Consider the following 27,837-nt stretch of genomic DNA (forward strand, 5'->3'; position numbering starts at 1 on the left):
TCCTTTTAACTTAAACTCCATGATCTTATTGAAAATGTAGTCCTTAGAACTCTTATCTGAAAACACGACTAAAATGAAAAATTTTGGATTTCATTGATAAGCTATTGATATGCGATTATAGGTTACGGTTACAATAGTTTTAGAACTTTTGTTCAATTTTACAAGCGTTTTAGGAATCAGTTGTTTGTTACGAATGATACAACTTTTTGATATGTATTTAGAGTAGAATTATAATTATTCTGCTTACTGTTGTTATTACTATTATTAAGTTTTTTAAGTTTGAGCATTGTTGTGTTTTGCTTGATATTTTCTCTGGACCGTTTTATTGTTGAGAAAGTTCTTAGGGTGAGAGATGATGGACACCCTGGACAGCTCACCAGGTCACTCGCCAACATACTTATAATTGAGAGCGTTGAATTAACTCAAACAATACATACATAGAAAAATGCATGATGTAAACTACTATTAACTGTTAATATGAACTGACTGTTAAAGTTTAATTCAAAAATAAAATAAACTGAAAATTAAACGGGTTTAGCTTTTCATTTAGTTTATCATTATTTACTCGTAAACAATGAAGTCGTTCTTTTTACGTAGATTATTTTAGTTTCTATAAATCGGCTTCAACATCATCGTTATATTTTAGATGACATGCAAAGAAATATTCGATCAAAAATGTTGTTGCTCAATTGTTCGTAAAGTGTCATTAGAATGCACAAGTCAAAATATGATGATTGAAAATATAGTTTGAATAAATAGTTTTTTTAATTTTTGTTTTCAACATATCTAAATGTAGTATTCGCAGATGTTGATGGCTTTTCGCAATTATTATGGAAGTCCGGAATTTCCATTTTTTCACCTCAATGAATAGTCAATTGAAAGTTAACATTAAAATAAATTAAGAAATATTGTCAACAAGGTGTTTAATTGCAAAATAAGCAAACAAAAATTAATTGTCGCAGTGTTTTTGATAGTCATCGTTTTCATGATTAGCGTTTCACCAAAATATTTTATCCCACATATACACTAGCTCGATCTGTTCTGCCGGATTTACACCGTTTGATTTTGAAATACCAAAATAGTTCAACGAAGGGATCGAAGAACACACTGAGGCACAGTTTTACACAACACATCTCCACTAGCTTGCAAGGGCCTACACTAGCTGTGACGATGACATCACTTGAGTCTGAAACTGAATCTCAGACCTCAGTTCTGCTGACTTTACTTCAAACTGCTGGGAAGACAGAAAAATAAAACCTGGACGTAATCTTCCCAGAAATCATCCATCCATCAGCTCTAACACAGCCATCAATAATTTACCTTTCCGCATACATGTGATGCACATTTCCTTTGATATAAGATCTTGGTTGTGGGTTAGAATCCTTAAGCACAGGTGATTGAACAACAAATGAAGGAAGATCGAGGAAAATAAAGGATCGATCACAACGCGTCAACTACAGCTTTTATCACAGGGAGAATGGAAGGACCTCGAGGCCTTTGCTACTCACCCAAAAATACATCATCATCTCGGCAGAGAGGGGATGGGAGACCAAGGGGTCAAAGACGGGGGTATGCAAGGACACTGGCGAGGCCAGGGCTCTGCCAATTCTTCTCACTGTCCTGAGAATCCTGGTCTTCGTTCCTCTTTGGCTACTTCAGCGGCTTTTCTCTTTGGAAAAAAAACAACTTTGTATCAAGTTATAAGTCCGAGTCAAGAAGTTGCTGTGTCCTTGAAGAAGAGCTCTCCTCCAATCCTGCCGTCTCCTGTAAAGTTCACACTCGCTGCAAACAACGTCGCCGAGCACCCCTGAAGCTTTAAAAAACTGCCAAAGGAAACAGTGAGGAGGTGCAATAAAACCAATTGTACTCTTCCTTTACTTTTTTTCTTCTCTAACTTGCCAACCTTTCCCCGTCTAAAACTTGCTTCCTCCCCGCACGCGTTCTCCTTTGCTCTTCTCACTCTAAAGCCTGTCTGCTCCCTCGCCTTGTGAGTTTAGCTCTGGTTCAGCTGCTGGAGTAAGGCGAGTGCGAGCCGGACTTTCTTCTTCAGCATTCCCGGGCGAGGAGAGGCTTGGAGGAAGTGGGTTGGAGGAAGAAAAAAAAGAAATGCTGAAGTTCACCACGCGGTACAGAAGCACGGACGCTTTCAAGTGGGGAGAGACAAGTGCAGAGGGGAAGTGGCGGAGGGGAGGAAAAGTCAAGAAAAAAAAAAAAAAGGAGCGAGTAAAGGAGAGAGGGGAGAGAGGGAGGGAGCGCCTGAGAAGTAGATGAGTTGGTGAAGGGATGCTGGTGTTGCAGTTACGCGCCGGGAAGCAGGCGATGGTGACAAGCGGAGCAGAAGTTGTGGGAATCCCATCCAGGAGTCAGAATAAGGGAGGGGAAGAAGGACGGGTGGGGGGGGGGTGACAGGAAAGAAAGTGGTCCTGATGTTGCTTAAAGAGTGTCAGGCGGCTTCGTTAAGTTGCACCAGGAACTATGGGGAGGAGGAGGGTTGTCGACTCAGCAGTGAGGCACATGGTGGATGAGGCAACAAAGCAGTGAAAGCAACATACGACTTTGTTGAGCAAAGAAGTAGAGGAAGCATATGTGCTGTTGTTCAGGGTTTTTTTCTTTTCCTCTTTGCATTGTAACGGGTAAGCTTTTGTGTTTACGTGTGTGTAGGTCGATGCGGGCGTGCGTATGTGTAGTTATGTTGTGTGTGTTTGTGTATTTGCGTGTATCTTTGTGTGCTCACTACACTGTGGAGCTTCACATGTTTGTCTATATCATTTTTTGCTTGCACGTTAGTCTTTAGAATTTATTAGCGAACGGCTCATATATCGCTCTCACATGCACAAACTCACGTGCACAAACAAACACGGCATCTACATCAGTGCATGCATCTCCTCTGTCGTGTGCCGGCGCATTTGATGGGTGCGTTTGCAACGTTGGCTGGGTGAGGCAGACGGAGAGGGAGGAGGGCGGGGGAGGGCGGGTGAGGGTGTGTGTGTGTGTGTGTGTGTGTGTGTGTGTGTGGTGTGGATTGAATGTTGTAGCCTGCCTCAGCACATTTGCCCCTCAACCTCTCCCCCCTCCTACCCCGGCAACCACCAATACAGTCAATTCATTTACGAGTGAGGCGCGCTGCTATGTTCACATCACTACTCACTAAAATGTCGCACTGTACTGAAACACTGTGTGTGTGTGTGTGTGTGTGTGTGTGTGTGTGTGTGGAAACACCACACACAGTGGGAACTCTGGGAAAAGTAAGCTTAATGGACAGCAGAAAAATATCAACGTAACTATCATTACAGTAGAAAACATAAATTTGTATTTTTCCTATTTGACATTAAAGTGTAAGTGTCAGTGGTCAGATCAAGGTGAAAATAAAATAAATATGTCTTCATACATGTAAATACTGTAGTGAGGCTCATGACACATGATACAGCATCAGCTGACAATGTCTTAATTAAAAAAAGACAGACTAGATGACACTCTCAGATGAAAATGATGCCAGGTTCCATTGAGTTATTAGATCAAATATTATAATGAAGAAAGTGGCCTTTCGAAAGTAATACACAGCATCATGATACAGCATCAAACAACTGATGTTGTATCATGAGATCTCAACCACATATCCCTGCTGTGATCTATTCATTCAATAAAACCTGGCCTCATTTTCCACGAGAGTGCCATCTAGTGGCCTTTCAAACTATATTTAATGATACAGCGTCAGCTCCTCATGAATCCATCACTTCCATAAAGGATTCTAACTAGCTTCTGAGATTAATTTGGCCAAATGAACTGTGTGTTTGTAACCAAAACAACGACACAAAAGAGCTGATTAAAACTAAGCAACTGTTATTATTTTTGCATCAGACTAAAGACATTTCTGATTACATTTGCTAGACCGCAGAAAAGGTAAGGAAATTGGCAGAATGAGGAAAAACTGGGATGGAGGAAGATTGCTACAAGATCAGGTCTGTTTCTCAAGGTCAACGAAGAAGCTGGACAACCTGGGAGGGAGTCACAAACCTAAACATCAGTTGGTCAGACATATGAAAGATCCCATAGGCAAGACTCATTGGCTCAACCTATGACACATTCCCTCTCCCTGGACCCTCAGAACCTCCACCAGTGGTTTGGCAACAATGGTGAGCTCTCTGCATTCTCCTTATGCAAGGCTCTAGCACTTCTTAGCAGGCTTCAAGGCCACAGCTGGTGTCTCGACCAGGTCCTGAGAAAGCTAGCTGAGGTGCTGGAGGAATGTCAACGCAAAAGCAAAGAACAACTAACAGTAGAGTATTACACCAGCTTTGTCTTGGAAGGAGGGACAAGGTAAGCACCAGGCCAAGAAGAAACTCCAGGTCAGGGAGACTGAGGAGGGTGGCAAAGGACCTGGCAGAGTAGTCTGGGAAAGAGAGCTTCTGGTTTTGGTTAAGGTGGAAGGATAGGTGTCTGGGGAAGAACACCTTAGCCTGGCGGCAGGGGAGTTCTACCACCAGCTGGAGGGGTTGACATTTAGACGTCCCTTCACTGCTGGTTTAAGGCTGATGTCTCAGCTGAGCCATGGGCACCTGAGGAGCGACAGGTCTCAGCAGGTGATAACATCTCCCAGTACAATTACTGTTTAGCATCAGTCAACTCTTCCACTTGAAACTACTTTACTCAGATATACTCAGTTATTCAGCTCAAGCCATCCGCGATCTGGTCTCTGGACTTCCTCTTCAACTGATGTTAAACAATTTTAGTCAGACAATAGTAGAATGCAAGTCAACACTTGGGGTTGATTAAGTTTTGAGATCTTCCTCAACTGCTATAATTCCTTGAAGCAGAACAGGATGAAATCCATTTTTTCAGACAGAAAAGTTGTACAATACATTTGATTTTCATTCTATACTTTTTGCCTATTTGGTCTGACTCATGACTGACTCTGGAGAATGTGGAATAATGTTACTTTCTCTCCGGCTTCTGAAATGTGCAAATAAAGATTTATTTGAAAAACTATAAACAATTAAAAAAATAAAGCTACACTTTAATTACTCAAACCTTTCCAAAGTTACACATAGTTTGAATTGTATTTCTGAAACATGTCAAAAATGTAACACTTCCTATCTTTTTTTCATTCCTGATCCCTCCATCCATAATCTTGCATGCACTCTCTACCATCATTCCTGAAATTGTCTTCTTCAGTCACTCCCAATTAAAAATTCAGTAGTGGCATATTTATGATCCTGTTGAGTAACAGACCTAGAGGTGCATCTAACTCCAAATGTTGCTTTTGATTTTATTTTACAAAGGCCAATAATGCTGTCTCCATCAATTTTGGACACATTTTATTCAGACAATCTAAAGTGGATCAGGCAGTAAGACATGATACAATTAAAAACATGAATCATTGAAAACTGTATAGAAGTGAAATCCATAGCTTTGTTCCCATTACCATTTTCTTTTTATGATTAAAGAAATATTTAAAAAATGTTGGCTTTGTGAGTGTATTTTTGGTGAAAAATGTGTGCCGGGGTCTGAACTTTCCAGGCTAATTCACAAAGAGGTGTCTTCAACTGTGGTTAACCTGCCTGATGATAAGGTTCCAGGGTTGAGTCAGTACTTGGGTGACTTAGGTCAGTCTGTCAAACTGAGCCTGAGAAACCTGGGTGTTGTATTTGACAAAGACATGTCTCTAGTTCAACACTGCAGAAAACTGACCAGAAACTGTTTCATTCAACTGAGAAAAAGCTCTAAACTTAGGAAAATGGTGTCACAACATGATCCGGAGTTTATAATCCATACGTTTGTGTCTTCTCGTTTAGGCTATTGTATGATGATCCAGCCTTACACCCCAGCTCGGGCTCTGAGGTCTGTGGATCAGAATCTACTGATGGTTCCTCGCTCATGGTTCAGGACCAGAGGAGAGAAATCCTTCCAGGCTGTTGCTCCTAAGCTTTGGAACGATCTTCCTCTCCCTCTGCATTTAATGGAGTCTACTGACTCCTTCAAGAAACATATTGAGACTTTTTTATTTTTGCTTTTCCCTCATTTTCTGGGACTCCTGTTTTTGTTTTCATCTTGGCCTTTACTAGTATATATTTTAATTGTCTATTGTTTTTGATTGTTAAAGCGCCTTGTAACCCTGGTCTAGAAAGGCACTTTACAAATAACCTTTACTTACTTACTCAGTTACATCATTAACAGTTGTTTTGGGCACTTCTGGTAAATCTTAGCCTGCAGCCTCGCGTTGTAGCAGACTTGTCATGCACTCAAGAGGTGAGATGTTACAACCATTCTTTGGAAATCCAATTCCATACTGAAGAAAATAATCCTTATTTATTTACATTTTCAAGGATAATAAAACACATCTATTGATTCCAATGGAGGGATTCATTTTTCTAACAAAAATATATGCAGGTGACATAAATTTTATGCTGGAGAGGCTGTAGACACAGAACTGACGCCCCTGGATTTGATTAATTCGACAGAAAGTGTTGTAGGCTTGTTGTTATATTATGTAAAGTGGCCTGAAATAGAGATTAATTACTTGCTAATTGCCTACCTAGCTCATGAATTGCTTTGTTTTTAACAAGTTTGCCTGCTTTCTCTAAAAGAGAATCCAAACTTTGGATTACAGTTCATATCCACAATGTGTCCTCATTTTATCACGTTTGGGGTCACGACTGATGGGATAGTATACGTGACGTAGACTTATCCTATGGGAGCTTTGACCAATGAGATGCTACTACTGATCAAGCACCAGTTACAGTGAGGGAAGGAAGATATAGTAGTTCATGCAATAATTTAAACATAACTGATGTGCAAAACATATTTTATTATGAACATATCAATAAAAATATCATCAAAATAACAGAAACTTTTCACGAAAAAACTAAACAAAACTTAAACTATAATAATAATCTGTAGACATTTGTTTAAAAGCATTAACAAAGATACATCTTTTTTAAAGGTTCCTTGAATATATTGAAGATTTGTTGTAGAGATTTGTTTCGCAAACTTAATTGAAAATGTAACGATGCAATCAGTTGGATGAAGAAATGAAACTTTTGTTGTCATGTTCCATTATTTATTTATTCTTACTCACATATCAGTTCAATTAGGGCATATAGCTCCTGATTATTATTACAAGTTGCTATTAAGTAGTTGTTGGTATCTGGTCAACTTTAGTTATGAGTTATACAGATCAATGTCAGTGCTCTACCTTTCTTTTAGGTTATGCTTAATGTTTCTTTGCTCTCTCATGACAAGTAAAAACCTTCAACTGAATAACAATAATTCAGATTGTTTAAAAAAAAGGGTCTAAAAAGATTAATGTACAGTGAAATCAGTGTGCAGCAGGTCGAGTTACTGTACTGATGCTGCTACAAGGATATCCAGAGCTAGGATTTATGCACATTAGCTCTTTAACTGCTGCACTGTAAATGCAGATGGGCTTATTTTAACATCTGCACAGGGAATACATTCCACATTAAAGTTGCATCAAATCCGTTCAGTACGGTAAGCTTTTTTTTTTTTTCTTTCTACGAGTTTTTAGAACATTTAATCATCAATAAGACATTAGCACATTAATTTTAAAACACCTGAATAATGTAAATGAAGCAGACCGCTACATATACTTTAACATCCCCTATGCTATATGAACTGAAACTGACGTGCGAAAGTAAATTATTGATTCAAAGTGGGTTTATAACTCAAGCCTTCTGGCTGTGTAGATTCACAGAAAGTGCATGACTAACATTACAGATTGAGATAGACACCAATGTAAAGAAATAACGATCTAATTCACAGTCAAAACTGGATCCATTTGCGCCCAAATTTGTGTTGAAATTAGGCCATTTACATACATGTATGCATGCCTGATGCAGCTCCAGCTCGCAACTGCTCCTTACATCTCCCTCTGAGACGACCGAGCGCTGGGAGACGGGCTGACTTCTCGCTTTTTTCTTTCCCTAGCAACTACTACTCAAAAGAGAACATTTCCCTATCAGATTTGGTTGTCATGCTATTTCAAGTCTGGGTCATGAATAAGTTAGTCCAGACTGCATGAGAGTGCGCTAATGCAAAAAAAAAAAAAAAAAAAAGCGAGTCTGCGAGCGGGTGTCTTGGGGGGTGTTGGAGCGGACTGAAAACATCAGGTCAGTCAACGAAAAAATTGAGGATTAACTGTATGGAATGCACTCCAGCTACCTAGACTTGACCTTTGCAAGGTCAGAGTAAGGCCGTGTTTCCCTGGAACTTTTGTCTGGCTTAAATTCTAGACGGGATGTTTGTTTTAAAGATCACCATGAGCTGAAGGAGAGTTGTTTACACCACAATATGTGGCTGCTTTCTTTCTTGATAATTATTTTGGAATATCTACAGTTATTTGACCAAAAGATAGGGTTCCAAGTTTGTGCTTAACTTTCAGCTGGGTCACTTTGACCTCGCATCACATAACCTGTTATTTAAGGGAAGAGGAACAAGCCCAGATTACCTTTTTTCAGTAGTCGCACATCTCGTTCTATGATGTGAATTCATTTCCAGGAAATCATGTAACACCGCCTATAGGCAGCCAACTGTAAATAACTATGAAATGATTCCGATGGTTTGTGATTCCTGATGATTGAATGTTACTTAATAAACGTTTGATCCATGTGTTTATGAATCGTGACTAAGCCATTCCGTTGACAATGGGATCTCCTGGTCAATTTGGCCGATCCTTCTTCAACAATCCATTTTACTCCAGCGTCTTGCGACACACACGGGTTGCGGCTGCCCCGCTCTTATCTTAAACATCTACCTCAGCAGTGACATCATCAATCGATTGATATTTGCCATCATCAATATACTGCCTGTTTTTAAGCCAGCTAAGTAAGTTTTGTTGGTGAGCACCAGCGCCTTATTGTCTGGTATCTAAAAAGAAAACTAACATTTTATGAATGACCAGTCACACCCTTAATCTTATTGATGAAAATGATCTCCTTCTCCCCCCCCTTCAGACAATCAATGAACTTCATCCCTGGATAAATCCTGACCTCCCTGGATCTCTGTCCACTACACTTCCTCCCATTTTCTCACTTATATTCTTCCTTCAACTGACATTCACTCCAACTCCTCGATCCCTCTAATAAGATTATTGTGACAGATTATTGTGAACTGCTACTTAACCACCACTGCTACTGTGTGAATGACCCCTGGATTCTGCTTGACACGTGCATTAATTTCGTCTCTGTTCTTTTTGCTTATATAGCCTCCCTTTATGACCGCCGTTTGTGGTTCAATACAACTCTGTTGGACATCCGAGAGTGACGTATCAGTTACAGACGCAACCAGCATTCAGCTGGTGGAAACACACTCGTTGATTTTATTAGAAACCTCAGTTGACGGAGACAAATTCGGTGGAATCCAGGGGTAAGTCTTGTCTCGCTGTCCTCATACTTTCCCCCCCGACCTCCTCTTCGCACATTGTCCCTGAGTGACTCGTTCGATCGCTCTGCAGTTACTAAGTATTTAGCTTGAAATAAGAACCAGGACACTTTTCTTCCACTCACAAAGCAGCGTCTCACTCTTCAAGATTATGTTTTACAGTCTTGCTCTTTCCACTAAACACTTTCTTGGGCCGCTTATTCACTTATGGAGTACATTCTTCCTCTTCATCCTCTTCAGAGCTGCCCTCACTGGCACCTTGGTAATCCTTTGAACTACATGATGAACCATCTCAGCGCTGTCTCTCTTATTCTTTCTATTCAAGAGTTCCTTCCATTATCCTCTAGCCTTTCTTCACTTATTATCACCTTTGTCCTTGATCTCACAGAATACAACTGTACTATCCTTCTAATCTCTCTTTGCCTCGCTGTTAGACTCTTTCTTAGCTTTTTCTTTCTATTCAAGAACTCCTGTCTATGTTTTTCGTATCTTACACTGTCCTGTTCATCTTCTCAATTCTCTTTGTCACCTAATAAAAAAACTTCTGTCGAGTTTTTGGAAATGTGTTATGAAATGTCAATCAAATCAAATCAAAAGTAATCGTTAGTGTAACCCCGGTGGACAGCGCACGCACACACACACACTGTGTGCGCTTCCGACACACATTCTCGCAGCTCATTAGCTTTTAGGGCGGTTGCCTTCGTCATCAGTTCTGGGCGCACAATAAAGCTGGTGGAGCAGGAGCTATGGAGGTCTTGCACCCCCGTCTTTATCCAGCTCTGTCTGGATTCATTATTATTAGCTCAATTAACAGAATAATTACTCGTCCCCTGTGATAGAGATGAGTCAGAGGCTGATGAGAAACGGAAACAGGTTCTGTCCACAGTAAAACGTAAGAGACAGAGTTTCAATTGCTACTGCTGTGTCTCTCTGTTGGATCATTTGCACTGACATGAATGCAACAATAAAAAACTAGAGTTTGATACAAGACTGCTCTATAGCAGTGGGTACGATACATTGTTTTCGTATAAAGTACAGAAAAACTATAGGTTCCCGAGAAGACAAGAAATAGGGAAGAGTATTTCTCTCATTTTGTACACAAATGTAGATACGGCGTGGGGACTGAATGTACATTGAATTACTCATTTAAACTATTATACCACTGGGGGGAGCCATAAACAATGTTTTCAATCTCACACATTGCTGCTTAAATATTTGCTAACCAAACTGAGGAAAACCCAACTCAACTGACTCACTCACATGTTTGAAATGCTGAAGTCTTCCTCTCCAAGATGCAGTAAGTCTCTCATGATGACTATGCTCTGTTCTTGAAGTTATTACCTAATAAAGCGAATGAGAGGATGCAAGAGTGAAGTCCATTATGACATAATAACCGTCCTCTAGCCAGCTTTAATCACGCCCTGCTCTGGTTATACAATGAGTCCCTTGGAGATGGAGACCTTCTGGATTAAAAATGGGCTTTGCTCCTCCTGCAGCAGCGAAGAACAGCCTGCTTATTTTCTTTATACACGTCTCGGAGACTTCCTGTATTGATGACGCTGCTTGACAAGCCTCAAAATTTGACCAATCAGAGCAGAGTGGATGTGGTTATCGTAAATATCCATCTAAGAGTCAATTAAATCCACACATTAGTTGCCCTCTGAAGAAGCACAATGATCCCAAAGATTCTGGATAAACTGTTAAATTTCCACAAAGATGTTAACACTCCATAAACATGAAGATGAAAGCTTAGCTGTGTATTGATCTCAAGCTGTTTTTCATTCATATTTTGTTCATGAGGTTAAACAAAGGTGGAATACTTTGATAAAATGATGTCTGGCATCAAATTTGTCCAGAGAGATATTTTTTCATCGGAAAATGCTTTTGGCTTTCAACCTATACATACCGATATATGTCAAAATATATCATTATTTCCTCAATCCCATCTGAAAGGTACATCACCTGTGGATAAGATTTACCCAATAATTGTTCCAGAAGAAAGACAAGCAGGGGAACCTGGAAAATTACATGTCATTAGCAATAATAGAGCAAACACATCACATATATTATTATCGGTTGGCGAAAAATTACAATTTTATACCTCAAACTTGAAATTCTGAATGTAATCCTGATTAACAAAGTAACTAGATCGTTACATCTTTAGTTTGCACAAAATAAACGTGTTTACTGTCCACATTAATGTATTTTCTTTACCAAGTATTAAAAAAAAAAAATTTCATTACGTCTAATGTTTAATATAAATGTATTTCAAAAGTATCTTGAAACTGCTTTTTAAATAAGCGAAGCACAAGACCTAAAATTGCCTGATTAATCAATCTTACAAGTTCCTGTGTTCAAGAACTAAACCATGAAAATCACTGCATGAGCTTGATATGAACATTATCAGCAAACACATGAGGTTAATTACATGAGAGTCTATCAACGAAAATGGAACATCAGCGTTTTTTTTACGTCTTTGTTATGGAACAATTGAAAAGAGCCACAAAAAAACAACATGGATTACAGAGAGGACACAGATGTTAACTTTTGCGTCCGAGGTCCGGTGCTATGACACCCATCAGCTGCACCAGTGTGTGTAACATGGAGCACCAGAGCAGATAAAACATGAATGATGTAGCTCACCATCATTTCTGATGATATCAGCTGCTCTAAAGGTATACACTTTTTAAATATTCAGCATTGAAAATACATATTAAAGATTTCCAGATGCCTTAAGTCTGCAATATTCGACAGTATGACCAAAAAAACAACATATATAATGGATAAAATACTGTAGCTTCCTTATGAAGGAACCGTCTTTCATCGGAGACAAATCTGAGAATGTGTGTCTGTGTCGCACGGACTTATGGGCCACTGATCAAACTGAGCCAGCAAATATCCTCTGCTGTATCCTGACAGGGGAGACAACATCAATATCTATCAAATATAACATTTATCAGCAGTTCAATAAAACAGAGCCAAGCAATCAGCCAGTGACACCAAGGAGATTACAGCCTAATTCAAAGTTAATTGAAAAACCAGTAATATTGCATCAGTTTGTGTTAATGCAAGACGCCGATCCATTATTTAAGGAGTGGAGTTGCCTTCATCATGCATGCGTGTCAGCAGCGGGGTACCACAAATATCACTCCGGCAGAAGTCCTTGCTATGTTTCTTATATTTCATATCTGGGGCTGAAGAAGTTGAATTAATAAAGGTAGTGAAGGACACTTAGAAAGCAGCATCTGACTGTAAACAACTCATCCGATTAAATATCATTACTAGCGAAAATGTCTCCAGTTTGCCATTTGGTACAAATGTGAATGGCAGAATTGCATTCATTAATCTTTAGATCGAGGAAAAACTATGAATACATTCCACATATTAATGCATTTTGCAGCACATAGTTTAACATGGTTTCCTTCCTCCTTAAAGCTAAAACTGTTCATGAGACAATACTTTTAATGAAACAAACCTCTGTTCTTATCAATTATTACTTTGCTCCAGGATAATCGTGGATCGTCAACCTTGTATTCAAGATCAACTTTCTAGCAAATGCAGCTCATTTGTTAAATTCACTAAAGTCATTAAAGTCGGATTTCCAAGCATCCAAGAGAGGAGAAATCAATATGTTTGTTAGTATTTTTTTTAAGCAGTTCTCACTTAATGACTTAAGTTGACAGGAAGTGAGTTCAAACATTAATCCAGATGTTTCAGTGACATGGAGATGCTGGACATGAAGACGGGAGTCATGCTTTTGCTGAGTCACGATCACTTCAAGTAAGTCCAGACGACTTGAGTTACTGAACAGGAACCGGATCTGATGTATGGAATCACACTCCTCGTACTTGGTTTGAGTAAATGTCACAGGTAATCCAAGAGACGTCTAAGGTCAAACGTAAGCGTCATGATGATCCACTCTTAAAGCTCAATGAGCAGCATTGTGATACAAAAGATCTGAGACAGCATCAACTTGTGAACAAGACACTTACTATGGTGTGAAGTGCAATTCCCATTAGCTTCTGATTAACAGATCATTGTCTTAACCTCACCAGACAATACCAGATATACAATACTCAATATCCAGAAAACTGTGCATTTAAGAGAACTATCTTGTCTACTTATAACTGCATGTAGCTTCACACCACCCTGGCTTCTTAAACAGAGACCAAAACATTTACATTTTGCTCATTTTGCAAAACAAATCAAACCAAGCGCAGAAAAGAATACAGTGCGAAACTCACCAGTCTGGTGACGAGGGGAACCCCGAAGTGCCAAAAGTGCTCGTTTAGCAGGCCGCTGTACACCACGTTACCAAAGAGAGCAATGGTTCCTGGTTTGCACAGACCACTTCCAGGCTTGGATTCTGGAAAAAAGAAACAAGACATATATAATTAAACAATTGAATAACTGTTGGAATAGACAATCCATTGAAACAGCATTGAATTTTTTCCAACCCTTGTCTTATCTCAGGGTCAAAGTGATCCAAAGGTATACAAGGGACACCAAAAACAGGCTGGGTCTTCGGGTCACCTTGACCCTGAGATAACACAATAGTTAACAGCCTTTGATCACATTTTTTAGCTTCTACACAAAAGAATGCGTTGAGTCAAATTCTAAGTCTTGCCCTGGCATAAAACCTCTTCCAATTTTTACCTTTCACCCAAATAGCCAAGAAATACCTGTTTCAAACCTGTACACAGAGCAATCTTGTGTTGCACTGTCAGCATTTATTAATTCAATTATATCATAACTGATCTGTAAACAGTTGTCCGAACCCCAAAGGGTGAAAGAAAAATGTCTTTATAGATTAAAACAGAGTAGGAATTGACATGCAATTTGATTTCAATATAATGATATTGCATGTGATACGTAAGATGTTTCCTTAGTTCTTTACATGTGTTTTAACTAACATTACAAAGTTAACCGAGTAAAAGTTAGAACTTTCACCTTAAGGTTGTTTACCTTTGGATTTTAAAATCAAATCTAGCGTAAAGAGATACAGGAAGTCTTTATTTGCCATCACAGAGGAAATGTAATACTGCTCAGTTATGCTAGCAGTTCAACAAGAATTTAGCTAGCAGCAGTGAAGTTGTGAAGATTCTACAATCCCCTCCATCTTCCTCCATTACAGTTGTCAAATGTCTCACACCTGCAGGGCTCCTGCGGGGTTCTTTCAGAGGATATTCAACAAAACAAGTTAAGATGTAAAATAAGTGAGACAGCTTGTGCAGATGGAGGCTGCATCAACTCACAACACATTTGAGGCGGCAACATCTGAATGAGCAACATCCAGTGAGCAAGACGGCTTGTCAAGTGTTTTCAAGGGGTTTCGGCCTAAAAGAGGGTTAACTTAAACTTTTATTAATGTAATCATTTTGTTATTATTGTGTTCCTTGGTATCTACCGTGGTGCGGAAAATGTTTTTGTCTCCTATCTGATTTATTTCTTAAAACATTCTCACTTTCAGATAATCAAGTAAATTTGAGTAAAAGACAACACAACTAAAAAGGAAATGTTGCTTTTAAAACAACCTTTTTTACTTTTAAAGGGAGGGAAGAAAGTCTAAAACCACAAGATTGTGTGTGGAAAAGTGGTTTCTCCTTAAACGTAATAACTTGTTGGTCCATCCTCAGCAGTAACAACTGCAATCAAGTGATAACACAAATGGCTATAATAATGCTGTGGAGGAATTTGGCGAACATATCATCGCAAAATTGTTGAAATTCAGCCACATTGAAGGATTTTTTATTATGCCACAGCATGTCAGTAGTATTTGGGGCAGTCACTCGGATAACAACATTTACGGAATTAAATAATCAATTCATCGAAATCATCAAAACGTCTTGACCTTGAAATCATTGCCTTCGTAAAATGCTTTGAAACATTATTGCCGGTCACTTGCCTGGCATTTTTCACATAATCAAAAGTATTTGATTTGCACCGACAATTGAAACACAAGAGATGTTTAATCCCAGACATCTTTTCTTTTTTTCAAATCCATGCATGATTCATATTTTAATCGGAATACTGTTTTCACCTCAAAGGACTTCAACCTTCACTTTTTTTTTAATGTGAGACAAAATAGCCAATTAAATTTAGAAAGAAGCAACTTCTGCAAAATTCCCTTTAAGCATGCTCGGTTTCCGCTGCAGGACAAAAGGAAGCAGGGGAACTTCATGATCCCCAAATCTGCACTGAATAAATTTGAATATGAATCCCTAGGATCATTATTTTATTTAAGACATATTTCCTCTTAAAAGAGTTCAAGACCTATGCAACACGATACATCGATCCAGCTGCTGCTGATAAAGGATGTCGTTGTCAATATTTCAATGTTTTAAAGAGTAGATTCCCTCGTCCTGAGGTGTGTCATGCAAACATTCCTGTGACAGGATTATTTAAAAGTAATCCTGGGTTGACTGCATTAACAACGATAGGTTTAGTTAATATGTGTATGAACACATCGTTTGGTTTAGTTCAGTAATTACACACACCTTTTAAAACCAGGAATTAATTTTATTTCATCTAATATTTGATCCCAAAACTGGATTATGTTTATATTTGTTTCTAAGTTTCTATGAAGCCCGTTTTCAGGAGAAAAAGTGCAACAAATATAAGTAAATGAATGAGAAAACCAACCAAGGTTTGGAGAATAATGCATTTTTATCTGATTTCTTTGGAAACACTTCTCCGGGGGAAAATAGTTTCCATGGCTTTGTGAGGTGGAGAAGAATTTTAAATAATAATGTGTTTTTTTTATGCACTTCACAAACCGAAGGTTGAACATATTTTCTTGCAATAGTCAACTTGATGTAAAAAAATGATTTATTCCAGAGACACTTGTGTTAGGTCTGATCACAAGTTTCACATCAAAGCAGCTCTTAACAATATAAGACAATATTTGTTTTTGGTTTCTCCTCCGAAGGTAGTTGCAAACGGCCATACAATAAAAATCAGAAACCTTTATTGACATTTGTTTGTTGCCAGTTTAGAATAAAATCATGAAATCACTTCCTGTTGTCTCTTCCTAGAGCAGACCTCGGCAAAGTGCGGCCCGGGGGCCACATGCGGCCCTTTGACTGTATTTATGTGGCCCTCGTAATGTCAAAGTATGATCTGGTATATGGTATAAATGGTTCTAATGCATTAAATAGTGTATTTATTATTTATTTACATTTTCACATAACACTTATTTACCCTTTTGCTTCTTTTTGTGTGTAATTTTTGGGGTATATATTAATCCCTCAGAATATTTTTTTAGTTAGTTGAAGAAATGTTTTGAAAAAAACTCATATATATACATGACTAAATTGCAGCTTATTTAGCTTAATAAATGACAAATGCAGATCCTTTTTTTAGGGATTTTCTTGTCTTTCTTTTTGCTTGACGGCCCCTAACAACATTCACAGAAATTAATGTGGCGCTTGAAGAATTACAATTGTCCACCCCTGTCCTAGAGGATTCAGAAGGCACTCTTGCTATTGGCTGTTAAAAATGGAACCAATCCTTAGAAAAAAAAATCTAAAGGCATGTGTTGAATCTACCTTCTTGTGGAACAGAAGATATAATCCTATATCCATGACAAACATGAAGAAAAGAATGTATTAAAAGATGTTATAGGAAGGATGGATACTGGTCAAATACTTCAGTGGTAGCTTCAAACAGCTAATATTCAATTTGGTGCCATCATAAATGATCAACATCAGGCGTGGCTATTAATGTTTTACTCAAAAAAATAAATCTCAAGAAACACAGAAAAACATTCTCATTCCTCAACTCATGCATCAGCAATTATAGGCCAATTGTAGTTTCTCCAGCTTGTGGGGATATAAATGTGCACCGCAGGATATATGATGCTCACGAGCCTCCTGAGAAAACAATGCTCGGAGATTTATCACATGTCGGACGTTATTTTATTATCTACTGAGGGTTTTTATAAAGCCTGATTGCAGGGGCTGCTGTAGCACCCTGACCACCTCCACCATAACTTTAATTGAGCGTGACTTCTACATTATAAATCTCCGGCCATTCACAGACAGGTGGCTGCAAGCGGGGTACAAATTTACAAGCAATCTAAATTCTGGGGAGTATTTAAAGTGGTTTTTAAGAATTACTACTTAATCTTACAATGATGCTGACAGTCAGTGAAGTGTTTATTGTCATAGTCTATAGATCTGTAATGGGGTGAGCCATGATTGTATCAATCCCAAATAATATCACTTACAGGTCTCACACCTGTTTTTATTGCCTCTTCTTTCGCAGCAAACTGGTCTCGTGTTATTTTTCTATGGTTGTTAAATATGTTTTTCAATGTACTTGTTCATTCAAACTGAAATCTCAGCCAGATCTGAAAAATGCAATAGTCACAGTCTGTTGTCACGTAATGGTCCTTTATCAGTCGACTGCAGAGTCCAGAGCACACAATGAGCTGAGATGTTACAACACACAGGCTTTTGTTCAGCTAAGTTAATCTCAAGCACTTGTTGAGGCCTACAAAATACAATGAAAGATTTTCAAGATTGTAAGTGATTTAGATCAAACATATCTCAGGGATGAACTCGGAGGGAAATAAAAGGCGTTTTGAAGTTGAGGAGCTGAATCGCTAATTTCCCTGCTGGTGCCTATTAAGGAGTAAAAGCAGGTTATATTTTTGCGCAGACGTCTGAAACGTAGATTTAGGGGGATTTTTACAAACATGGTTTAAGCAATAAAAAAAAAAAAAAAATAAAAGATTGTTTCATGGTTCGCAACAGGGCAAGTTTGGAGAAGGATCAATCCCATATTGCACCACACATCATCAGGACCATGAACAGCGCTTTACATGATTCCTGATCATCCAACATGCATAGTATCACCATCAGTGTCCAACAATCATCCATCCTCACTATTACACCTTTCACTGTAACTTGAATAACAAACTGATAGTGATGCTCACCACCTCAAAGGATTATGATAGAAAAACATAAGTTACAAATCCGAATCCCAAGAATTGAGCATGAGATCGACAGCTGGATTAGTGGAGTGTCAGCAGTTATTTCGACAATGTACTGATCCGTAGTGTTGACAAGAGAGCTAAGCCAAGAGGAAAAGCTCTCTGTATACCGGTCGGTTTACCCCCCCAACCGTCGCCTATGGTCACCAACCATGCATAGTGACCATAGAAGAAGATCGTGGGTACAAGCTGCTGAAAAAGGCTTTCTCCATAGGATGGCTGGACTCTCTCTTGGAGATAGTGTTCTATCAACGTAAGTATTTAAGTCTCAAAGTGAATCCAAGATTAAAACAATGAGATAATACTGAGACAGAAGACGGTCTGCACAAGAGGCATCCAAGGACATCATTTATCAATCAATGTAGTTGTTTAATCATTCCATAGGTGTAGACATTAAATCATATGGAATTATCTCCTTGGCAGAAGTATGTGCTGCCTCAGTGCTTTTTCTAGTTGTTCTTTTTTTGGCTTGAGTCACTTGATTTGCACAAACAGTAGAAAAAAAACAATCAGTAATATGAATAGTATAGTGTCAAAATGCAAATGTTAAAAAAGGTTAATGTTGATGATCAGTCCCTCCAATAATTAAAAATAAGCATGAAAATGAAACCATGAGTTACCTTTATATAAACTATTGCAGGGAGGAAGAACTGATTTGGGGAATTGAAAGTTTTGTAACCACAATAAGGAGCAATGACCCACTTCTATACAAGTTTAATGAATTCAAACAAGGCATTTTCTACTTGGCTGGTCGGACTGGTAGACGTGTCTGGAGCTGAATCCTCCAAGTGAATGAATACCAAGTGTTTGTCTGCAGATGTGATTAAAATTAAAGCTACTAAATTTAGCTGTTGACTCATGATCTGTTTATTTCTGCACTGGTTCTACTCTAATATTTCAACTGATGGAGAACGCCCACTCGCATCAGTTTAAACTTTCTGCCATATATTGGCAACACTGATCTTCTGGCTACGAGAGGACCCTCGCTTGCATTCCATCACGTTAAATAGTCTGACACACACAGTGTTATGGCCTGGTTTGGCTTGGATGGTTCCTTGGCAAGTGTGTATTTGCTAGGCCTGCATCCCAGTCAGCACTTCAATGAGTGTGAGTGTGTGTGTGCGTGTGTGTGTGCGTCAATGGCAGAAAGAAAGTGAGGAAATGCTGCTCAGTCACTTGGCTCACCTGATGTTGATGGAAAGAATATAAGGACTCTCTCTCTTGACACGCACACTTGAATACACACATTTACACCCTTAGAGAGTTGGACGTGCCCGGTTCTTCCTCAGTCGAGACAAATTTATCGCCCCTTCTCCTCCAGCATTCAAAAGCACTCTCTTGAAGCGGTAGCTCACTTCACAGTATTTATCACTTTCATTCCTGTGGGACAAAGATCACCCAGACGTAATCCAAAGGGAGAAGCCATTTGAGAAATTAGAGTGTTTCAGAACAATGCCATGCAAAGCAACTATGTACGTTAATTTACCTCATCTCCAAGAATAAAAGGTTGTTATAAATAAACAACGTGACATTGTGGATTATAATTATCACAGGATATTTTAATAGATTTCAAGAAGATGGTATTTCTTAATTGAGGGTGTAAATCAAAGAACATCCTAATGGCCTCCCCTTGTAATGGCAATAGCCATGCTTGGAAGTGTTTCAATACAAGTGGGATTACCCACCACATAAAAAACTGACAGTCAAGCAACCTTAAATTATGCTCTTTCAAATTCAAGGGGAAAAAAAGTCCAGCAATTGCAAGAGAAACTGTACCTTCCTGGAGTCCTTCAATAGTTATCTATTGATAGTTAAATCCAAGCTTATTATTTCACTTTAACTAGAGATTAAATGCTATTAAGTGTGTCTCACAGCCCGGAAAATACTGAATTAATATTGTGGCAGACATGTGGCAAAACATGCCTTTAAAATCAGTGTGTTTTTCCATTTCTATGTCAACTTCCAATGTGTAAGTAAGCAAAGTAAGTAAATTATTATCATGTTAAGTTAGTCGATATAAGACTCTGATTTGGTGTCTTTACAATGACTACATTCCCTGTTAGTTTTCAATACATTTTCTTTTCTTTTTTTACATCCTGCATTAAGCCAATTGTAAAGTTTTTTTTTTAACTTTCACAATCCTAAAGCTGGGTACATTTCATCCAGTGTCAAACCTAACTCACTGCACACAATTAACATACACATCATTAATTAAATGTTAATACCACCAACACTTTGCCAGAGTTACACTGAGTATCACTCAACCACTATCCCATGAACAAGGAAACATCTAATGACAATATGTGAAAAATGGATGAACTCAGCGTTAACGTGAGGATCAAGCGAGACAATGAAAGATGCCTATGTTTACACCAACTATACTTGACACCTCTTTTCAGGACCAACAGTGACGTCCATGATTAACAGCTTCAGATGTGACAATAAAAAGGCATTGTTTAGCTTGGCTGGCATGACTTTGGTGTTTGTGTAAAGATTTAAACCAGAAGTGTGAACGAGTGTGGTGCCCATCCTCCTCTCTTACTGACTGCTGCAACTCAAGATCATTTTGTCAGCTAAACGTCTTTAAGCTCTTTGGAAACACACTGACTGGAAACAGAAACTTCTTGCTCTCCTCATCAAGTAATCTGAAAAACCAATAAAGACTTCACAGCCCATCAAGCCAGGCATTGGATTGGTCAGCACTGTTACTAATAACTGCTGATGAAAATCATAAAGCCCAATAAAAGCCCATGGATGAGCTGCTGTGCTTTTCTATTACCATCCAGTCATGTGGAGACAAATGTGTGCAGGACAGCATATCAGCTAACTGCAGGACAGTTTTACACACTACATCTGCAACACCCGCAACATTGTAAAGGCAGGGCTGTGTTGCGATTCAGGGATTGTGAAGCACCTATTAAAAAAAGCATTTCCCTAAATTTAATTAAAACAAATATACTATTGCATTGTAATACTGAAATTAAACATTGTTAGACTGACCATTTGACTACCAGCGCATCCCTTACTTTTAAAACCAGATGTCACATCCCCTGTAGATAAACAGGGAAGGGAGATAAAAAACGATTGCATTGTTTGTTACTCGGGTCATTGATTAAGTTTATAATGTGTCCAAGCATTTTGGAGAATGAGGTTAAGTAATATACACACGTATATATGGTCAACTTGTTTGCAAAGAATCCGATGAGTCTGTAGCTTCAAACTGCCACACAACCCACCTCCCTACATGCTCCTTTTTACCTAATAGGTCTTTTAAGGTAAGGTAAGGTAAGGTAGAACTTTATTGATTTATTTTTACCTAATAGTCACCAACAATTCCATGAGATTTCTGTGATTTCTGTGTTAACTGTTTCAATGCACTTAACGTTGCCACAATAACTCAATTAATTTCCAATTTGACATGTCAAAACACAGTAATTAAAGATAAACTTTCTTAAATAAATGGTTGGCTTTTTTTGTTTTATTTTACGCCAGAAATGACCCAGTTCCAATCATTTATATGATTCAAAGAAAGTCAGGTAGAGATATTTAGACCTCAGACATTAATTCATTTACAAGTTACAAGATACAATAGGACAGAGTCAGTGGCTCACTTGAATTCTGACATCTAGCTAAAGTTATTTACAGTGCAAACAGACAGATTTCAGCAAAAATGATGACATACAATGTATCTGGTTATGTAAAATATAAATGTATTCACACATAACATTTTTTTATCTTTTAATGTTAAAATGTATCTTCAGGAATCTGTTTGATTCACCACATCCATTCTTTTTAGCAATTTAATTATTGTACTTGTTTCATTGTTATGAACAGTGATCAATTTCTTAAATATTTGAAAATGATCTACAAATCACAATGACTGCATGAATATAAATGTGTTCGCTGATAATTGATTGTTGATGATAATAAAGATGAGTGCAATGTAAAGTCATATATTCCTTTTAAAGAAACCAAAATATATGGGACATTTTATATGCTGCTTGAAAATACACTTATAGTAGAACCTTGACAATGCTGTTGCACCACACCAATGATTTTGTATCCACCTGTCCCATTTTTCACAGTGCAGCCATTAGAATAGGGGTTGCTTACACAGTAAGTCAACTCTGTGTGTTCTCTTTCACCTGAAAATGAGACACAAAGTGGAGCCAAAGCAAGACAAGCTAGGAAGACATTAACTCCTGTTGAGAGGAAACCTGGAGCACACTTTATCAATACGCCTACCACAAGGCCCCTCATTGGTTCATAACCTTGTTTCTTCACCCATATTTCCAGCCAGATACTTATTCATTAATGCTTCAAGACCTTTTTGCCACACCGGCCCAACCTATCAATGCTTGGTTAAATCAATGTTTAACATCCTTGAGGATTAGCTCCAAATCATAAAAAGGGCCCTGACAAGCCATGTGGAGGAAGTAATATGATTCAATTACGCTCACTAACCTTCCCTCTGGTATAAGCACACACACTTGCAGACGCCCACACACACCACTGTGGACGGCAGCCTAATAAAATAGCTCTTAATTGGCATACACACCAGCAGTGTGCGGCATGTTTATTCAACAAGGTGCTGCACTGATAAGGCGAATCAGAAGTAATTGGTTATTGAAGGACACAAGAAAACTCTGCTGTGCTATATGCATGTCATAGTTATGATATTATCCCGGTTCATGCATTATAAATAATGAAGTCAAAGAACGATAACACAATTATACAGAGGATGAAAATCTAAAACGTGGACCACAACCTTGTCATATTACCAGTCACATTAGCAGTTGTGTTAAATTGTAGAGGGAGTATACCCTTAAAACCCTCCAGGTACAGAATATTCCATCTATTGAGCAAAACAAATTTCGACTGGCCTGTGACAAGAACTTGCTAAACACTGTGAAATCTATTACAGAAGATTCACACTGGCGTATCAATTCCTTTACCACCATCCTCTCCATCCTCTGCGACCTGCTCCAGTTAAGTACCGTCCTTTCCTTTGCTTTTGCACGTCTTGTTCTATAATTTATTTTCATTCAGCCACATTATTTCCTCTCTTCCATCCTTTCATCTCTCCATCCTCCCCTTTTCTCTTGGCTCTCCACCAGGGACAGCTGGTTAGGTGGGTCTGACTGTTCCTGTCAGTTTAACTGACTTGGCTGCATGGCCTGTACGGCTTTGATCCACTACCAACATCCATGAGCCGTGCCAGGGCTGTTAAGCACTCGTCTCTCTCCCCTAAAGTGGGTCCCTAACTGTGGCCTGCATGAGGTGGCCAACCTTCTCCACCTACTGGAAGTAGACACGCGACAGTTATTGCCAAGGTCAAAAAAGGCCAATGGGACAGGTGGGAGGGGGGTCTGAAGGGGAAGGGAATCCCATGGAGGACTGGCTGTGGCGCATCAGTCTGTATCACCGCTCTCTGTTAATCATCCAGCAAATTAGCAAACAGGAAAACCCTTTGGAGCTTTTGCTTTTGATGACACAGCCAAATTTAAATTAAGATGTGGGGGACTGCAGGCTTTGACGGAGACAGGGAGGCCTCGACCACATTTTTAGTAGAATGATATGAAGACATTTCTAAAGAATCTGAAGGAAAACTGGATGAAACAAAAAGGAACCAGCTTTACTTTTTGTAAATTGTCATGTTTTCTTGATTATTTGTAAATATGACACCTTTCACCCACAACTCAAAAACACTCATTTTCTACTCACCCTAATGTCGACTAACGGCTGGGATAATTTTTCAGAGTAATCCTTATATTATTGTTGTATCCGAAAATGTATGTCCATATGGAGGTCTTGAACAGTGCTCTTTTTATTGAGTCTCCTCATCCCAAAAACACACACTTTCAAAACACCTAAATATGTCCGGAATTTCGTTTGTAATATTCCTCTTGTAATGAAGCCTCAATTAGAGAATTTGTTTGGAAAAAATTAAATTAAACTGTATATCTTAAGCTTGTTTGTTGCAGAAGCTAAAAGGCTAAAATGCTAAACAACAGGAAACACTGTGTAAATACCGTGCACGCTCGAAGTGTAGACAATAGTTAAAAAGTTGAGTTTAAGACCGCCATATGGAAAAACTTTTGAGCCTATAACTTCCAAAAAAGACACAGATTACTCCCTCAACCCTTAGTCGACATGAGCGTGAGTAGAAAATGAGTTATCACTTTAATTAGGTTTTAGGATTTCTTATAAATGACGTTACCTAGGAGCAAGAAGACAAGATTTTGTCGGTCATATTTTATTCAAATGTATGGCTTTTAAGTGATGCTGTTCACAAAGCTTTCATTATATCTATCTTGATAAAACAGATTAACGTTTAAGTCAACTTGTTAAGACAACCCAAAGGACAGGTCTGACTTTAAACTAATGTCACAGTGATTGTCTTCCAACTTGACATGTTGTATTTAATAGTTTGGTCTTCAGAATAATGTTGTCATTTTCACATAAACTGCTTATTATAGGTTAAAACTGGTGATGCTAATCTAACAACAACACCATCACGGCTGGCCTGTATCGTTGTCTTAAGGTTCTTCTTTTAAATGCAATTGATTTGACGTTTATACTTTAGTTACAAGAGAAACAGAGTGGTATCCGGTTCTAGACCTGTTTTCTCTGGATCCCTGTGACTGAAAAGGGGAGGGGCCTGGTGTTACAACATGTTTTTCATTAGTTGAAAACACTAAACATCATAACACAATGAAAACTAAACTGTTATTGTTACTTGTGATCCAAAACCCATGAGCATTGTTGTTTAATCTAAGAACACAAAAGGTTTTTAAGTGATTATAAAGACAGATGTCATTAATGCAAACAACATAAACTGTCGCCTCATGTAGTTCTGTATCTCAGTCAAGTCCCTATGAACATGGCTCAAAGTAAAGTGCAACGTACAGCGTGTAGACGTGAATTTAGTCCACAGTCTGAACTAAGGAGCCGTGACCTTTTAATTAAAAATACAGCTTACACATCGTGTTTTCCAAAACCATGCACCTAAATTCCATGCACCTTTGTGTCCACAACCAGCAGTTGTGTTTATGCTTTTTTTAGTTGTTTAGTTGTTTAGTTTTGTTGTTCATTAAAAAAGTATTTAGGTATGGCAAGCAAGAGGCTCTGACATACTTTTTGAATAGTGTTTGATTCAAGTTGGTTGTTAAGTGGCTGCCGCTGTGTTACTGTGTACAGTGTTTGGAATTGTGTACATACTTGTGCACATCTGGCTTAGGTTTTGCTCTTTAGTTGTATGCTGCTAACTGTGCAAGCCTGTTTGCAGCATGACAACCTTGATTTAGTCATTACCCTGCTACCAAGTGAGTGGACCATAATAAGATGATAACATGGTAATAAAACGATGTTGTGAATTCAAATCAAGAATAATATTATACAATAATGGGAATATGTTTTATTTATTCACACATATTCACCAAGTATTCTACTCATATTATTCAGAGAAAGTGAAGTCAAATGTTAAGCTGTTCCTGGAAGCAAAAGGCTTCGGGACAATCCCAACAACACCAGCATACAAAGGAGGCGTCCTGCTGTTGGTTTCAAGGCCTTCACATGAATCGGCACAAAACACAAATAGCGATACACACGCAGCATGTTGTGCACTGAGCTTCAAAGCTTTTTCTAACATGAGAATAAAACAGTGTTATTCCCTCGCAGCCTGGAATCACCTCGACTGCTCGCTTCTGTCAACAGCTTGCTTTGAGAGGATTCCCACGAGGCCAGTAGGAGGCCTGGGAAGAGGGCGGTAGAAGAGCGGGGGGTTGGGGGGGGGATCGCCAAGCTTTGGGCCGACTTCTCCTTGTGTTGCTTGTTTATTCCAAAGACTAAGTGCTACAAAGCCAGCTAACTGTAAAACAATTAGATTAGCATAAATATGTTTAATTATACATGCAAATTTAAGGAGCCGTGCTTTGCAACAGGGACTACTTTCCTGAATTATTCACAATGTACAAATATTGGTAAAATAAGACCCAAACAAATACTACTTCATTAGTGTGTTTTGGCCTGGGAACACACCATATGCTTCTGTCCACATTAGTTTAACGTTGTATACTCTGTTTACTCACTGTTTGCCACAAAGACCTGAAGGATATGAGTTTACATGCTGAGCATGTAAACTCATATCCTTCCGAGCATATCAATTGTTTGTTTTATGTACAGACAACAATCTCCATCCGAGGTACACAAGACTGGAGTGAAACTACTGAAGTTTGAAGGAACAAGACAAGCAAGTCTTTTCCACATTCCACGTCTAAAATACTGAAAGAATGATTGGTCCGTCAAAAGGTAACACTGACTTTAATCCCCACCAAGACATGGCAATTTTTGGAATATGTGTAAAATGAGCTGCTTTTTTATTCATTTTCTTAAATGAACACGAATTTCAGTACAGAACAGTAATGTTGCCAACTATGTTTTACTAACAAATTATACATGTAAGTAAGTAAGTAACTAATTTTTATTTGTATGGCGCTTTTCCAGACCAGGGTTACAAAGCGCTTAAACAATCAAAACAATACTCAATAAAGTATATACTTTAAAGGTCAAGATAAAACTGATAACACAACAGGAGTTCCAGAAAATCAGGGAAAATCCTGAACAAATAAAAATGTTTTAAGATGTTTCTTGAAGGAGTTTCTTGGAGTAGACTCCATCAAGCGCAAAGAGAGAGGAAGATTGTTCCAAAGCTTAGGAGCAACAGCGTGGAAGGATTTCTCTCCTCTGGTCCTGAGCTGTGTGCGAGGAACCATCAGTAGATTCTGATCCACAGACCTCAGAGCCCGAGCTGGGGTGTAAGGCTGGATCAGATCAGTGATGTAAGGAGAAGCCTGACCATGAATAGCTCTGAAAGTAAGAACCAGAATTGTAAAGTGGATTCTGAAAGAAACTGGAAGCCAGTGAAGATGTCAAGGCACAATTTCCAGTCATATTATTTATAAGCATAATGTTGTGTCACTTACCTTTTGGAATATAATATTTGCAAACCCTAACTAAACTAAGAAGCTCTTACATTTTTGGAAGTGTATACAAAAATTCAAATGTAAATCATTAGGAGAGACAGACAACATTTTGTCCTTAATTTAATACCATCTAGATTGTGATTGGTCCTGTTTTTTAAATTGCTTATTTTGTGTATTATCTACTTTAATTATTTTATTTTGTACTTCCACCATAAAACAACACTGTGTTGTGTTTACAAAACTTTCCCATTCTGATCCTGAAGAAAAACATTGACGCCCTTACTCTATGCTTAGTCAAGACAAGTTTAAGGCTTTTTCTATACTTTCTACTGTCATCTTAGATCTGTGACATGTAGATTACAGAGGTCACTGTATTGGTCAGAGTTAGTTGAAAGAGTAAAGGTTGTGGTTAACTCATTCATTCCCTTGATCCAGGCACTTAGAGAGACATAGGTCTGAGAC

At 38.5% G+C, this 27,837-nt stretch overlaps 1 protein-coding gene across 3 annotated transcripts in view; it reads right to left on the minus strand.

Moving 5' to 3' along the window:
- Positions 1-27,837, minus strand: part of rbfox3a (RNA binding fox-1 homolog 3a) — a 458,688-nt gene that overhangs the window by 143,291 nt on the left and 287,560 nt on the right. For 2 of the 3 annotated variants that reach the window (XM_087794610.1, XM_087794608.1), the window contains exon 5: positions 13,641-13,762. In XM_087794610.1, coding sequence (XP_087650736.1) covers positions 13,641-13,762 — 122 coding nt within the window. Of the gene's footprint in view, positions 1-1,508; positions 1,663-13,640; positions 13,763-27,837 lie in introns of those variants that run through there. The other variant, XM_087794611.1, reaches the window with a different exon arrangement.

This window comes from Callionymus lyra, chromosome 6 (assembly GCF_982586985.1).
Source record: "Callionymus lyra chromosome 6, fCalLyr1.hap1.1, whole genome shotgun sequence".
Classification (NCBI taxonomy): domain Eukaryota; kingdom Metazoa; phylum Chordata; class Actinopteri; order Syngnathiformes; family Callionymidae; genus Callionymus; species Callionymus lyra.